This window comes from Rhinolophus hipposideros (genome assembly GCF_964194185.1).
Source record: "Rhinolophus hipposideros genome assembly, chromosome: 16".
Lineage (NCBI taxonomy): Eukaryota > Metazoa > Chordata > Mammalia > Chiroptera > Rhinolophidae > Rhinolophus > Rhinolophus hipposideros.
Genome location: NC_138062.1, coordinates 18,941,197 through 18,956,626, shown reverse-complemented (window position 1 = coordinate 18,956,626; position 15,430 = coordinate 18,941,197). Strand labels below are relative to the sequence as shown.

The following is a 15,430-nucleotide window of genomic DNA, read 5'->3' as shown; positions in this document are numbered from 1 at the left end:
AAGTCCACTCACCAATATTTATTGGTCATCTACAGAATAGGCATTGAGGTGTTTCAGCTTAAAAATCGCTTATATTTTCTAAGGGAACTTCATAGGTTCCATTTTCTGAATTTTAAAAATCTTCTTTTTACAGATTTATTGATATAACTTGGATACCATACAACTTTAATGTTTTCGAATCTGAGCGCAGTTACAGTGAATTTTCATAGACACATAAATTAAAAACATCATCCCACCAGCTTAACCAAACATAATAATGGCACCTACTGTTTATTAGGCACCAACTCAGGTGACAGGTATGAAAAGTAGCACTTTACATAACAGTTCCTAATCTTCACACCATACCTGAAGAATACATCTCCCATTTAAAGCTGAGAAAATCCAGCTTTAAAGGCTCAGAGAATTTCACAGAGGTCACTAGGGAGGGAGTTCAAGGGTAGGATCTGGATGTAGGTCTGACTCGAGGCCTTTCTCTTCTGTACTTAATCCTGCTACCTGTCTCATGAAAGACAGAAGCTAGAGTCCGGAATATATATAGAAATCCTCCACCCATTTTAAACATACATCCATGTCACAACCCATTGCTTTTGTGTTGCCAAGGTTTAAATTTTAAAGCGTTTTACTATCATATGGGGATTAGCTTCAGAGACATTTCTTCGTGGTGTTACATTTAATGCCTTATGCTGAAGTAGAATTACATGTCCAACAAAGGTTAAATTGGCTTTTCTTGTCTCCTTCCTCTACCTATGGTAATTGAAGTTTCTAAATATATTTAGGCAAGTGCCGGGGTGGAGTAGGAAAATTGGTAGAGACGTGAGTTAATGGATTTTACTAGATACAAATGAGTTATTAATATATGATGACTGGTAACGGTAGAATCTGCTGTGTATTTAGGCAGACACCCAGGGCAGAGTGGCTGCCAGGTCACCCAGTTAGGAATCATAAACTTCCAGAAGTAGCATAGGAGCTTTTGATGTCCTGACCAGAGGAGAGAAAATTACACTACCAAAATAAATCCTTCCCTACAAAGGGATAAACAAGAATTTAGAATGGAATTACACAGAAAGACAATAGCTAATGTGGTGCAGGCATCCACTGGATGTGAATTGCCAGTGGGGCGTCCTTTCAGCAGATGAAGTAGAACGTGTGTGAAAGTAAGAGCCTAAGAAGAGCTTGAATCCTTGGGGGTTAATGGCGCTCTAAGACTGGTGCTGGGAATTCCAATTGGAGATCAGGTGTGGTCAACATCCAAGGTAGAATAACCCGGGATGGAACCAGGAATAAAGAAATTATGTTATTATTGGAAATCACGAGGGTAAGAGGTGTCCTAACAGGCAGCTAGTCTATAAATTAGGGGTGGCCTAGGGAGTGATGTAAATGAAAGTCAATATTAGTTTCAGGAATACAGCATAATGGGTATACATTTATATAACTTACAAAGTGGTCCCTCCGATAAGTCTAGTATGCCCGACACCATACATAGTTATCACAATATTACTGACTATATCCCTGTGCTGTCTTTTCCATCCCCATGACTATTTTGTAACTGCCAGTATGGACATTATTCTTGACATGGTAAGATCTGGGGAAGCAACAAATCCATAACCTGAAATACAAGACTCTCGGGAGGCTGGGAATTCTGTCCAGTGTGCTTCACCAATTGCATTTCTCATCTCGCCTGTTTCCTTTTTCTTGAGTTCCTGCTTTAACTGTATCACAAACGCCATGTACTGAGCTAGAAATTCTTCCAAAATCCTTCCAAAACCTCAGGTATAGGGAATCTTTGAGAGACACAGATGACATTAAGATTAACGTCTATGAAAAACACAGAGCTCTGGGATGAAACCATCCTCTGCCAAGTGCTGGGAGAAGGAAGCTCTTCACCTTTCTAAGTGCTCCTTTCCTGATTCCAGGATAAACTGATGGATGTCCCTGATTCTCTCTGGCTTTTTTTTCCTGTGTGTTTCTTCTCAGAGCCATTTTCTTCTGGATTCTTGATGGTTCAATTTTTTTATTCACCACTATGCCTCTGCTCCTCCCTTGCCCTAATTCCACTGTAAACTTTCAGTGTCTCCTACATCACCCTAAATGACTTCAATGTCCATGTGACTAGACCATGGACATTCATTCATTCATTGTTTATGGAGTGCCTACTATTGGTCAAGCACTATCTGATGACAGCATAAGCAACAACACCTAACTCCTCTCAGCTTGCTTCTCGGTTCCTTGATTTTTCTCTCCTCCAGTGACCTTCCCAACTCTACACTACATCAGCATTCTTCAGGAAGGGCCTCACCGTTGCCCAATGTGCCAGGCTCTCCCATTCTGTCCCTTCTGCTTGGTATATATCTTCCCCTCTCCATCCCTTGCCCGTAAATTCCGACTTAGCACACCATCTCCTTTGAGAAGTCTTCCTTCCCCTTCCGGTCCAGTTTGTGTTCCCTTCTGTAGCCTTGCTGCCACAGCACGGTGTCATTGTTTATTCACTTGTCTGCCTTTCTCACGAGAGTGCAGGCTCCCTGAGGGTGGGGCCGAGGATCTGTTCACTTTTATCACCCAGCGCAGAGGCTGGCACAGGATTGGTGCCAATCCCTGCTTAACAAATGGAGCTGGTAAGACTAACCCTTAGATCCAAAATGCCTACATAATGCTGAATATCTCTATGACAAATTGTCATAATCACCTAGTTCAAGGACAAACTAATTCAATTGTCAAGTATTAGTACAGGTGGCTTTTAATCTTCTTTTTGTTTTTCTTGAACTTTAAAAATCTTTAGTGAACAAGTAAAGAAAATTTGCTATAGAAATGAACTAGGAGTCATGTCTTGAGACAAGCTTTATTGCCTCTATATTACAAATGAGGAATGGGTGCAGCAAAGTTAAGAAACTTGCTGGCGGTCACACACTACCAACCGATGCAGTGAGGCAGTGCTACTAGCTCCAGGGCCCCCCTCTTCTAAGCAGCCCAGCTAGCCGTCTCTTAGTGGCAGAAAATACGTCCACTAGCAGACAGCTCGCTTTGTTTTCCTTAGTTCAAACTAGCTTAATTTTTTTTTCTAGTAATCAAACAAATAGTTCCTTTGACTTTTTCATTCCTTTCGTCGAAAACTTCAAGGAGACTTAATAGCCTCCTATGGCTGATGACATTGATTTTCACTAAGATTTTACCAAAAATACAAAGAGCTGCACACAAGCCAAGTTATGCACCAAGCTGCAAAGTCTGAGGCTCCCAATCCAGCAGGCTTCAATCTCCTGATGATGCTGGGGTTTCTTCTTGGGTAAATCTCCAAGCTACCAGCGCTGCTACACCCAATTATCAGCTTGCGTGACTGTCCCGTGAGGCAGCCAAGGGAACTCGGAGAAAAACTGCTGTTCATGAGGAAAAGGGTGAGAAACCCTGACCTAACCTTTTTCATGTTAGACAATTTCCAGTTATACCTCATTGTTGAAGCCCAGTAGTTTTAATTTCATCTTCTTTTATTATATCCCACCAATCACCATCATCGCTCCAGAACACCTGTGCCAGGAATGATTTGGCAGGTAAGTGGGAAAACAGAGTACAAGGGAGGGTTCAAGAAAACAGTGCCCCTTACACTTACACAGCAGTTACGTCCCCACGGTATTTCCACATGTGTTTCTTCCAATACATCTCACCTCAACTCTGTGATAAGGATACAACATCATCTCCATTTTACACATGAGAAAACAGAAGTTCACAGATGCTAAGTGATCCAGCAAAGACACGCATGGATTTGTGTTATAACATAGGTCTTCTATCCGGGGTTTTCTCTATTTGCACCATGATGTTTCTGGAAATAGCAAGATGCAGTAGACATTTCTGCTTGGTCAGAGTTTGGTGACTAAATCGGGTTGGTGAATAACTCTGGAAAGAGGTATAAAAATGTAAAGCAGAAAGAGTGGCATCTATTTGGCCAGGGAAGAATCTACATCTCCTCAAATCTGCGTCTTTAATGGGCAAACTTTGTTTTGGGGGTGAGGTAGGGGGTGGATGGAGGTGGGGATGGACAGAGAGAATGGGATCATACCAGGCTGAGTAGATTGTAAAAGTACAGTAAGTCCTCATTTAGTGTCTGTAAACATTGTAAATGAAACCAATTTTACCACAGACTAGTTGATATATGAGAGTTAAGTTCTTATTGCATTTCACCAACATTATAATGAACAGAATGACATTATTCGAGAACCTGCTGTAATCACTTTGTCTTGTTGCAGTTTTAGTTCCCCTCCCCCCGACCCCCAATATAACATCCTTTCACATTCACCCTCGCATCCCATCTGAAGTTCAGAAATTGGGGGTACTTTTGCTTGACTGAATGGTATCCACTAAGAATTGCTGCTGCTGTAATTCCTCACATTAAAAGGTTTATATATTTAGATCAGGAATTCCAGATTTTGCTATTTTGCTCTTTCTTAATTTTTAAAGTTCCACGTGTCCGCTCCTTTCTGAGTAAATAGTGAGTCTGTTTTCTTCACGATTCAGTCTCCCTGTCTCTGTGTTAGTAATTTAGTTTGTTACGTTTGGCAAAGAATATCTGAGAAAAATCTCTCAAGAGAGTAGTGAATCTTATGGATCGTAAAATCTAGCGTGTGAAGAAGGAAATAACAAATTTTTAATCAAAGTAAGCAATAATGACAGGTTTATTTAAAATTTCCAGTAGAGAAAACCCACTAGTTTTGGAATAAAAGTACTCAATGTATGAGAGCATAAGTGAATATAAAAGATTAGCAGAAGAAAAACAAAACCAAACATAGTACAAAAAAATTAAAAAAGATTGAAATGGATTTCAACAGGGATGTTCTTTAAACCCTCCAAGTACTTAACAGTTACTAAGTTTGGCAAACAATTCACTTGAAAATTAAAGCCTATTTTTGTACTGTAAACTCCATAAAAACTGCTTATTAAAATTCAAGCACTCCATACAACTGATGTTGAAACATATAGGCAGTCAATTTCAGAATAGCAGGAATTATTCATTTGCTCTCACAGTTATATGAAATTAACCAGCTGCACAACTGCTTTCTGGAGCGAATGAGATAGAAGATGCCAAAAAAAAAAAAAAAAAAAAAAAAAAAAAGTAGGATAAAATCTCTAAAAAATTGAAACACAGCAAAATTCAGACATCAGTTTGTTTCTTTAAAACAACAAACTGAAGTTTTACAGTATATTCTACATCTGCAGTTATCATTTCCCTTACCTCCCCCCACCCCCTCAAATACTCCTAAATCCACTAGTCTAATCAATTCTTAGCTTCCAAATATTCTGTACAGATATATTTAGCAAAGAGCATATGCCTAACATTATTCTGACAGCAGTATGGTTAGCATACAATTTTAGGAAGATTACTATGTATATCATCAAGATTAACCTTTACTTAAAAAAACAAACAAACAAAAACCATTACTAAACAAATAGTTTTAAAATATTATGAAAACCCATGAAAAGAAGACTCAACATGGGCTCTAAACCTGATAAAAACACACTTCAGAAAGACTATTAATGCTAAACTTTTGCCAAACGATGACCTTAAAGTGCCAAACACAAAAGAATCTTTTAGGACCGTTTTTTTTCCAACAGATAATTTGTCTCTGGCTTGGCAATCTCTCCTTTAACTATACACAAAGTCCTGCTAAAAGTATGCATTGTAGGTGATTTTACAATAGAATGTTAGAATGTAAACTAAACAGGTTCTTGATATCAACAGTATGTTACCAAGGTTTTTTAAATTTCTGAATCCAACAGTTGGTCACAGAGGTCAAGTATTATCAAGGCTCCTTTGTCAGTTCTCAATCGTGTCTGACTCATCCATCCTTCAAGTACATGCAAGGCTCAATAGTTTGCAAGAGGCAGAAGCCCTAGGCCATTTAAGACACAGATGAAATAGGATTATGAGGCGATCCCATCTGAGTAAGAACTTTATCCAGCCACTGGAGAGGGCCGTGCAGATGGATCTCAATCCAGCAGGGGGTGCTAGTAACATCTTGGCGGTGGTATTCGGCTCCCCAACCCTAGAAACAACATATTGGAGGTCATTCAACTTGCTTAACTCAGTGCTTAGACTTATTAAGGAAAAAGACTTCACATAATCAGATACTTAAAGATATGGGTACTTTCCACACACTTTCACATACAAATACACACAATATGGCAGGCAATTTCAGGGTGTGTTTACAGATTCCTGATGTTCATTTATGGATTCTGGATTAAGTACTGGTCTTGGGGAATGTTTTAAAATACATTATAAGGCTGTTTTAATCAAGACAGTTTTAAACTTCCATTTTCATTGCCCGTTATGCTACTGGTGGTATTGTAATAAATATTATTAAATTCTCACTTGATCCTTAAGAAAATAAGGAAAAAGTTATGTTAGACAAACAGACACGCTGTTTTTTCCCTATGCAGCCACTGAAGGTCCTCCTATTAACATAGATTTCTTGAGCCTTTAATCTCTAATCAAAACTGGCAGGAGCACGTAAGTATCCAAAAAGCTAATATTGAGAGCTAATCGTTGCCTTGAATCAACAGATTCCATTATTCATTTGTACAAGAAGGTAGCTTGCCAGATTATCTCCAGGATTACTGAATTAAGACACCAAGTTTGCAGAGAAGAAAGACACTGTGTGAAAGAGAAAAGTAAGTTTGCTATTGCAAAGATCAATAACTCACCGGTGTGGTGGACAAGGAATATGAAATTCTGATAAACCCTTGTTTCATGAGGAACGTCCGAGAAGACGATTCTATTTCTTTGAAGGCGGGGATCAGGTTTTATTTATCTTTGATCTCAAACATCTAGCACAGTGATTGGCACAAAGCAGGAGCTCTACAGAAATACTTGTTCAGCTGAACTGACACGGATATTTTCAGACTTTACTGTGCAAATAATTAATAAAATATATGTTTTGTGGTAAAGTCCAAAATTGATCATCTTACAAATAGCACAAGATTGACTATTAATATCACTCCAATGTTCTGCACCATTTCTCTAAGACGCTAACTGTGAGAGGGCCAAGTATCCAGGCCTTACGATAATAAAGAACAATGCTGTGTGGGGTGCAAATGTTTTGTTGCTAATGTGTGATAAGCAGCTGCCCTTTATCACGTCAGGAGGAGTTTTAAAATAAGATTAGTTTGTCCTTAACTCTTCATTCCAGCACTTATCACATTATAATTAAACGCGTACTAGGCCATAAGCATCTTGAAGCTAGACACTTTAGGTGCTTTTTCACCTTTGGATTTAATTCTCTGGATTAGTACTAAAAGTATTTGCTAAATGAATGAAATCTAATACATTTTTAATGCATACCTTGTGTTATAAACACTTTATTAGCATAAAGGTTTTTACTTGTGTAAAAGTAAATAATTAAAAATGTGTAAAAGTAAAATAATTAAAATTGATTGTATAATCAATATGAAATGAGTTTGAGGAGAAAGCCAATTGAGCAATAAAGTCATAAATTCTTCTAGAACGGCCCTTCAATAATAAAAGCCTCATCAAGGGACCTTAGTAACGACTGCCACAGTTCTTGACTCCATCCACCCATTTTAAAGAGGACAATGAGGGTCAGAAAAGAATCCCCAGGTCTTAACCACACAGTTAAAATGGCACACAGAACGAGAACCTGGATCTCTTACTCTCAGAGGTAGTCTTTCTTCCACACCAATAAAAGCAGCACACAAAAAGCAATGCTGGCAAGTCACTGTTCTCATTTTAAAATTCATTTTAGCCCAAATGCTAAGTCAAAAATTAAACGTAAATGTTAATAATGGATGAGGAAGGTCTGTGTCGTCTCATAGGTGCAAAACATACAGGTAAACCTCTTCAAAAGGTAAAAATCCTCCTTTAATACTAAAAAGGTGCCAGGCTCAGCTATGAAGCATTGTAGAATTATGTTTCGAGAAAACAAACACTAAGAGAATACAATGAAACTCTGCTAACATGATTTAAAGTAGGGGAAAAAAAGATATTCAGGGAAAGATACCTTTGATCTAAAGGATGATTAACAAAGTCAGGTTCCAAAATTGCCCTCTGTAATAAATACATTACAAAACAGGTTTAACAACAAGTTAGGTGAGCTTCTTAAGAGAGGACATGAAAGGTGGTTGCCTCACCCAAATATATAATTAATTTTGTTTCTCAAGGTAACAGGATAAAAATTTATCTTTGAGAATTCAGAGATAAGTCAGTCACTAGAATAAGTTACTGACTCATGAAATCTAATCAGACATTTTCATTTTTTTACATTTCAATGGCATCTTAAATTTGTTTTTATTTCCCAGAGGTAGCAAAGGAGGCAGCAAAGGAATCAATTATTGAGAACAACGTCTTTAAATTTCTCCCTCCTCAAACCTTACAAGACAATCTTAGAGCTAAAGGCATCTATTTATCTTTGGGCAAAGGCCTTATTAACTTTTGAATTATAAGAAAATCATGAGGTTTACTGGAACCACCAATCAAAAATAAATCTCACGGGATGAACTTCTATTTTACAAAAAGATCACTAGGTTATAGTTGAAACAAAAGCAAGAGGTGTTACCATCATAAAAGTATGAAAAACAGAATGAAAAGAAAGGGGGGTATGTTTATTGAATTGATCTCAAAAGACAATCAGACATTTAAACTATACCTACATGTTAAGTATAGAACATAACATACTGTAATGGTATTACAATAGCTTAAATAGCGCTATTCAAATAAGGAAAAGTTATGACAGCCTGCGACTACTGACATTTAACACACACACTCCTATATTCTGCTGATACTCAACTAAGTCCTTACTTAAGGTTCTTCAACTTTACATGAAATGATGTACAACGAATATAACGAAACCAATTTCACCACAGGCTAATTGATAGAAAAAAAGAGTTAAGTCTCTGTGGTATCTCATCAATGTCATAACAAAATGACGTTGAATGAAACGATGTTATTCAAGGACCTGCTGTTTTCTCCTAATAACTGATATTCTTGTTGAAGTCTAAAAATGCCTAGATAACAAGTGGGCTTCTATGGACACGTATCAAGAGGAAATAGATTTGCACATTGGGGAAAAGCGCAGCAAGGCGTGTGAAACCCCAACCAGAGGAGTCCGGGCTCACTTACCTTCACAAAGCTCATGCGTATAGTACACATTTTTGTGAGCTCGTAGACGGTCTCAAAGCCGTGGTTCACAGACTGTGCCAGTAACTGAGCAAATTCTTGGTTATTAAAAATTTTCAAACTACACCCACTCGGGATCTTGCAAACAGTAGTAGGATGAAATCCGTGATGGTAGTTGCAGTTCCGACTTTGCACAAAGATGCTACTGTCACTGAGGCACTCGGCATATACCTCCCCACCAACATAATAAAGATGGACGCCTACAGGAAGACAAAGCATAGAATTACTCATTCTCGTTTTTTTACAGCTGAAAAGCATCTGTGTAGCTTCAGTGTATGAATTTACATGGATTTAAACTCTGGCTAATTAGAGAAATATTCTCCAACTCTTGCACAACTGAGAAAATCCTAACTAACTGTATTAGTTAATACGATGCCCATATGTCAACATGCATGTCTTGGTCTCTAGGAAATAATGTAAGTCTCTTAAAAATTCGTGACAAAGTACAGCCATTTCATATTGATAAGCATTTAATGCCCCATTTGGCCATGGATTGAAAGCATAGTCTCACTTAAATATAGCACAACAAAGGTGGACTTTATTATGGGTTCCTGCAAGTATTCATCACATATGGTAGTTCTCCGGCATTTACTTTGCGGCTAAGCTGTTTGAAAATTTTTAGGGTAGGAGAAGGGAAGATCGAACAAAGTAAAAGAACTAGCAAACCACAGGTGGAGGAAGTATTGCTGAGAGCTGTAAGATGTAAGGTTCAGAGGGAAAAAAACTAGAAAAATTACTCATACTGTGTGGAATCTGATCTCACTGAACTACCATCTGCTCCAAACTTCTTCCTGTGAGAGCTGGAGTGCCAGGAGTGTAGGAAATTGATCCTACCCAGACTTTAAATAAAGGAAAGGGGGGGGGGAACCATTCTGGCAAAGCCCCACACCATTAAGGACGATTACTTTATTACAGGCCACCCAGCAAACCCAGTCACATCCCCTGTGGCTTTAAACCATCTACCTTGCAGGGAACGACGGCACAGCTTAGTCAACACTAACACTAGGTCTCACACAAAATATCATGTGTTGTGTTTATATGTACACAGGGTGGCTAAGATTTCTGTAACAATTAAATAGCTGCTGGACCAGAAGTCCATTTTTTCTGTCTGACGTAGAGAAAACGATGTAAGAGTGTGTGTTGTGTGTTTTTGTTTTTCACTTTTTCCCCCTCGATTATAAACATGAGAAATTCTCATTTTAGAAAATTTAGAAAAGTAAAACAAAATATAAAAAAGCAGAGACTATTCTCACTCCTTTAGTGACCTAGAAGGAAGAACTGTTAACAGTTCGATACACTATTCGGTTTTGAGTATCATTAAACTTTCTTCGCAAACATTTGAAATATCTACATGATTGTAGGGATACAACCATTTATTTAAGGATACTCCCGTTACTGGACCATTGTGTTGACACTAATTTTCTGCAGTTATAACAATGCCATGATACATGTGTCTGGGTCATTTTTGATAATATCCTTAGAAGAGATTCCTGGACATTAAATCATTGGATTGCAGGCTCTTGAGTCACTTTGCCAAATGACCTTTCCAGAACGTTTGTATCAATTTACACCCTCACCAGTAGCGTATGCGTGCCTCTCTCATTTCCCTCATGCCAGCACTGAGTCTGAGTTTAAAACAAAAGCAAAATTTCCCTATTTTAAAGCTGAAAAACAATATTGTTTTAATTTGCACATGAGGTTGGATATGACTTCATGCTTATTAGCCATCTATGTTTCTCTTAAGAGTTGACTGTTCATATTTCTTACCTATTTACCCCAGTTCTAGTATTTTTAAGAATTTTTTATGAGCTGCACCTACAGGAAAGATATAAATAATTTACTTCTTATTTGTTTCCTTATTAGCCCTTTGTCTTTTAATTTTGTTCACGGTATTTTTGTAAACCTATATAAGTTTGAAATCTTTCATTAGTCAAATCTCTTGCGATCTTTTCTACTGCTTTTTATGTTTAGAAAATTTCTACCTCTCTGATCAAATATATTTTCTTCTAGCTTTCTGATAGCTTGCTTTTTCAAAAAAAGTCAATTCAGTCTATTTGCATACATATTTGAACCCCTGGCCTCACCCAAAGGTAACTTTGTTATTGCAGGACCATGAGAAGAATATTCTACTGATTGGTTTTGCTCCACTCTACATTAAATTTTTAAATATAGTATAGTCTGAGTTTAATTTATTCTACTGTTTTGTCTGCACACTGATTTAATCGTAGTTTCATAATGTTTTATTAACCCCAACATCAAGAATATTTTCTTTATTCTTTCATTAAAAAATTTAGCTATTTTTACTTGTTTATAATATTCAGAATACATTTTCCAACTTTCAAAAAACATCACATTGTGATTCTGGTATAGATTGTTTTAAATTATAAATTAAATTAGGAAGAATGAACATCCTCAAAAATTTTCTCACAATATTAGGCCTTCTCTTTAAGAAACACAGACTGCATATTTATTTATTCAAATTCTCTCTCTCAGTAAAATTTGGTTTTCTTTACATAAGCTCACATATTATTTCCCCCCAAATTATGTTTTCTGTTGCTACTGGGAATGTAATTTTCCCCTCCAGTATATCTTCTAATTGGTTATTGCCAGATTAAAGGAAACTGATACATAATTTCCAAAAATATGTTCTTTAGGTTTCTAGATAAACAACCATATCATATGAATCGACACAATGACCATAAGTAATACTGACAGGGGAGAAGGAGGAAACGCACTTATAAATTTCTGATACAAGTAGAAATTAATAAAAACTTCCTGGAAAGTAAATTGGTCAAATACACCAAAAGCCTTTGACCTACTAATTTCACTTGAATTTATCCAAAGAATTTTGTAATCAATTAATTAATCATATCATCTACAAAAAACAATCATTTTGGCTTATTTACATTATCTGTAATTCTACATTTGAATAAACTACTCAAGGCATCTGGAAAGATTTTAACAGCATTCCCAGAATTCTTATTTTCTTCCTAATTTTTAATAGGAATGTTCCAGAGTACAATGGCTTTTTACTTCCTTGGGGCAATGGTCAACTTTAAAACTTAATGAAAAATATGTCCCAAATGTATGCAAAACTGTGTTTATCTACAATTTCAGGGGTTTACAGACCACAGAAATATATCTATGTTATGAACCTAAGCATTTCATCATTAAATGTGTAGTTTAGGGCTCCCCCCAATTGTATTAAGGAACTATCTAATAATTCCTGTGTTTTTTTTGTTCAGAGTTAAATGCTATACTTCATGTCAAATGTCTTCTAAGTGTCTATTAACCTTTTCATTTGGTCCACTGTTCTAAATTTCACAGTTGGTCATTTTTAAAACCTGGTACTTTGGAAATAATTTCAAACTTACAGAACAAGAACAAACAACAAAAAAATAGAACAAAGAATACCCATATAACCATCATCCGGATTCATCTATTGTGGCAATTTACTCCATATGCTTTACCATTTGCAGCCCTGTTCCCTCTACTCTTCCACACACCCTCATATACACATATGTACATACATACAAATATGCATATATACGTATATAAGCATATACACACCCTCATAGTCACATACATACACATATATATATTCTAATACAGGATTGTTTTAGATTGATATATACAGAGGGGGCCAAAAAAAAAGTATGCACATTTTAAGAAAGGAAAAAGCTATTAAAATTGTAATACTCAGTATACACTGATAACGAAAGATAACAAGCCATGTGCATACATTTTCTTGGTACCCCTGGTATATAGTATCTTCCTGAACCATTTCATCATGGCCCTTTACCTCTAAATACTTAAGTGTGTATTTCCTAACAGGGATATTCTCTTCCATAGCCACCGTACATCAGCAATGCCAGTACGTCTAACACTGACATAAATACTTTAATCTACCACTCATATTCTAATTTTACCTGTTGGCCCCAGTAATGGCCTTTATAGTATTTCCCCCCTGTCTGCTACAGGATCATGTCCAGGGTCAGGTTATAAGATAGAGCTGATCTATCTCTTTAACCTCTTTTAATTTGGCATATTCTCTCATCTTTGCCTTTTGACATTGACATGTTGGGAGAAGACAGTCCCTCCTCACTTTTTAATAGAACGTTCCTTATTTTGGATTTGTCTGAAGTTTCCTGATGATTAGATTTAGATTTGAATTCTCAGCTGGAATTCTGCACAGGTGGTGTTATTTCCTTCTCAGGGTGTTACATCTGGAGGTCTCTGACAGCCATCTGTCTCTCACTAGTGATGACAATTTTGATCTCCCACTCAAGATGTTGTCCAAGTTCTCCACTATATAATTGCTGATTTTTACTCTCTCTTGAAACGAATAGGCAGCCTGTGAGGAAACACTTTAAGACCATGTAAATATCCTGATTCTCATTTAAAAAAATTCTCTGTATTTCGTATCCATTAATGATTCCTGCCTGATGGCTGCGAAATGATGACTTTCCAACTCTAGCACTCACTACATTTACCAATCATCCTTCCCCATTCATTTACCTATTTATTATTGGCATGGACTTATGAATAACTATTGTTTTTCAGTGGTTTAATATTCATGACTGTACTTTATTCTGGTGCTCAAATTATCCTAGAGTTGGCTAATGAAAGCCCCTCCAAGTTGGCTCCTGTGATATGGCCCCATCATTTTCATAAGCATTTCTTTACTTCCTGATGTAACAAAACGTTCCAGGCTCATCTTGTGCCTCGCTGTCCCAGCCTTGGAGTCAGCCATGGTTCCTCTTAGTAGGAAATGGTGTTAGAGATGATGATCTGAATGCTAGATGTGCTTATTGCTACCGGGTATCTTTGCCTCTTGGCCCTTTCAGCAGACGGATCAGAAACGATCTGCATGTACAGACACATCAACATATGCATACATACACACATGCATACACACGAGATCATAAACATGCATATACACACACATATTAAAGTCATGATTTCACACCGATACCTCCACAGGGTTTATTTTTTGCCCTCCTCCATTCTTATACGTCTCTGATTTCACAATGAAAATCTTATTTCACAGAACAATACTACACATTTAGTCATTTGCTTACTCTTACAATACCTTCTAAAAGTTTCAGAACTGATTCATTCATACTGCTACTAAATAAACAAGTCTACTAAAAACACACAGGGTTCCTTTGCAATCACTCTACCCTACCTGCCCCAAACTGAGGATATATAGCTAAGTACTATATTCATAAGTTGTTTTGGATTAATTCTTTCTTTTTTTATTTCCCAGTGAGTTGTTGTTCATCTGAAATACATGTTTTCAGTAAGCCATGTTTCATGGCTTGTTTTAATTTGCTTTTAGTTTTAGGTTATAAGCAATTTTTTAACAGCAGTTCTGTTCTGTAACAAGAGATACGATAGACTCATGCTGCCAAACATCAAATCACTACCTCAACTAATTACTACCAATCATTACGAGTTGATAGACCACAAAAATCACCGATTGGAAGGTGAACTTCCTGAGAATGCAAACTGGGAAAATATTTACAAACTGCAGCAAGTACGTATTATCTGGTGTTTGCTACACTAGCTCGTACAGGAAAGACTAGGCAGTTCTGGGGAAGCAGGGACAGCACAGACAAAGAGGTAAAAGGGAACGAACACTCACCTTTTCCGATGTGCCGCCTAGTGTTTTCAATAGTGGAATTCCGATTAACGTTGGATAGCAGCCCAAGACAGAAACGGTTCTTGTTGTTGGAAGGATCAGTGAAGCCATCCACCAACACACTTGTGGAGGAGGCATGGAACGCTTCACCCACGCGGTTATTGAGCTCGTAGTAGACAATAGAGCACCAGTGTTTTGGTTCCTCATAAGCAACAGCCTGAACATCTGTAAGAAAGGAAAGCTTACAGTCATCAACCACAGTTAGTGCCTCGGGCTCTCAAACACTGAAGCTGTGTTGTACGTACAATTGGTTCAGGATCATGGCATGAAGACATGGAAAAGCAACTGCTATTGTAATGTATACAGTTTAGCTATGATGTCTGAAACAGGTACTGCTTACTACACATGACATTCTCCTTTTGTTGGACAATAATATTCTCCGATCTGTCAGATCACCGAAATGCCAGCTAAACAGACATACCCGCAGCATATGCTGAACACACACAATATGCTACCAGCTCTGTAATATGCCAAAATGGAAACTACCCCCATTAAAGACCCTGGCTCACCATCTGAAGAAATGCAACAAGTGGTAAGTGAAGTGAAAAAAAAAA

At 37.3% G+C, this 15,430-nt stretch overlaps 1 protein-coding gene across 3 annotated transcripts in view; it reads right to left on the bottom strand.

Annotated features, from left to right (window-relative positions):
• Nucleotides 1–4,640: 4,640 nt before the first annotated feature.
• The window catches only part of SMAD1 (SMAD family member 1), a 69,557-nt gene continuing 58,767 nt past the window's right edge, over nucleotides 4,641–15,430 (bottom strand). For all 3 annotated transcript variants that reach the window (XM_081075657.1, XM_081075659.1, XM_081075658.1), the window contains exons 5-7: nucleotides 14,820–15,041; nucleotides 9,116–9,372; nucleotides 4,641–6,026 (exon numbers count right to left, since the gene is read on the bottom strand). In XM_081075657.1, the coding sequence (XP_080931783.1) occupies nucleotides 5,883–6,026; nucleotides 9,116–9,372; nucleotides 14,820–15,041 (623 nt within the window). In that variant the 3' untranslated portion in view covers nucleotides 4,641–5,882. The remainder of the gene's footprint in view (nucleotides 6,027–9,115; nucleotides 9,373–14,819; nucleotides 15,042–15,430) is intronic.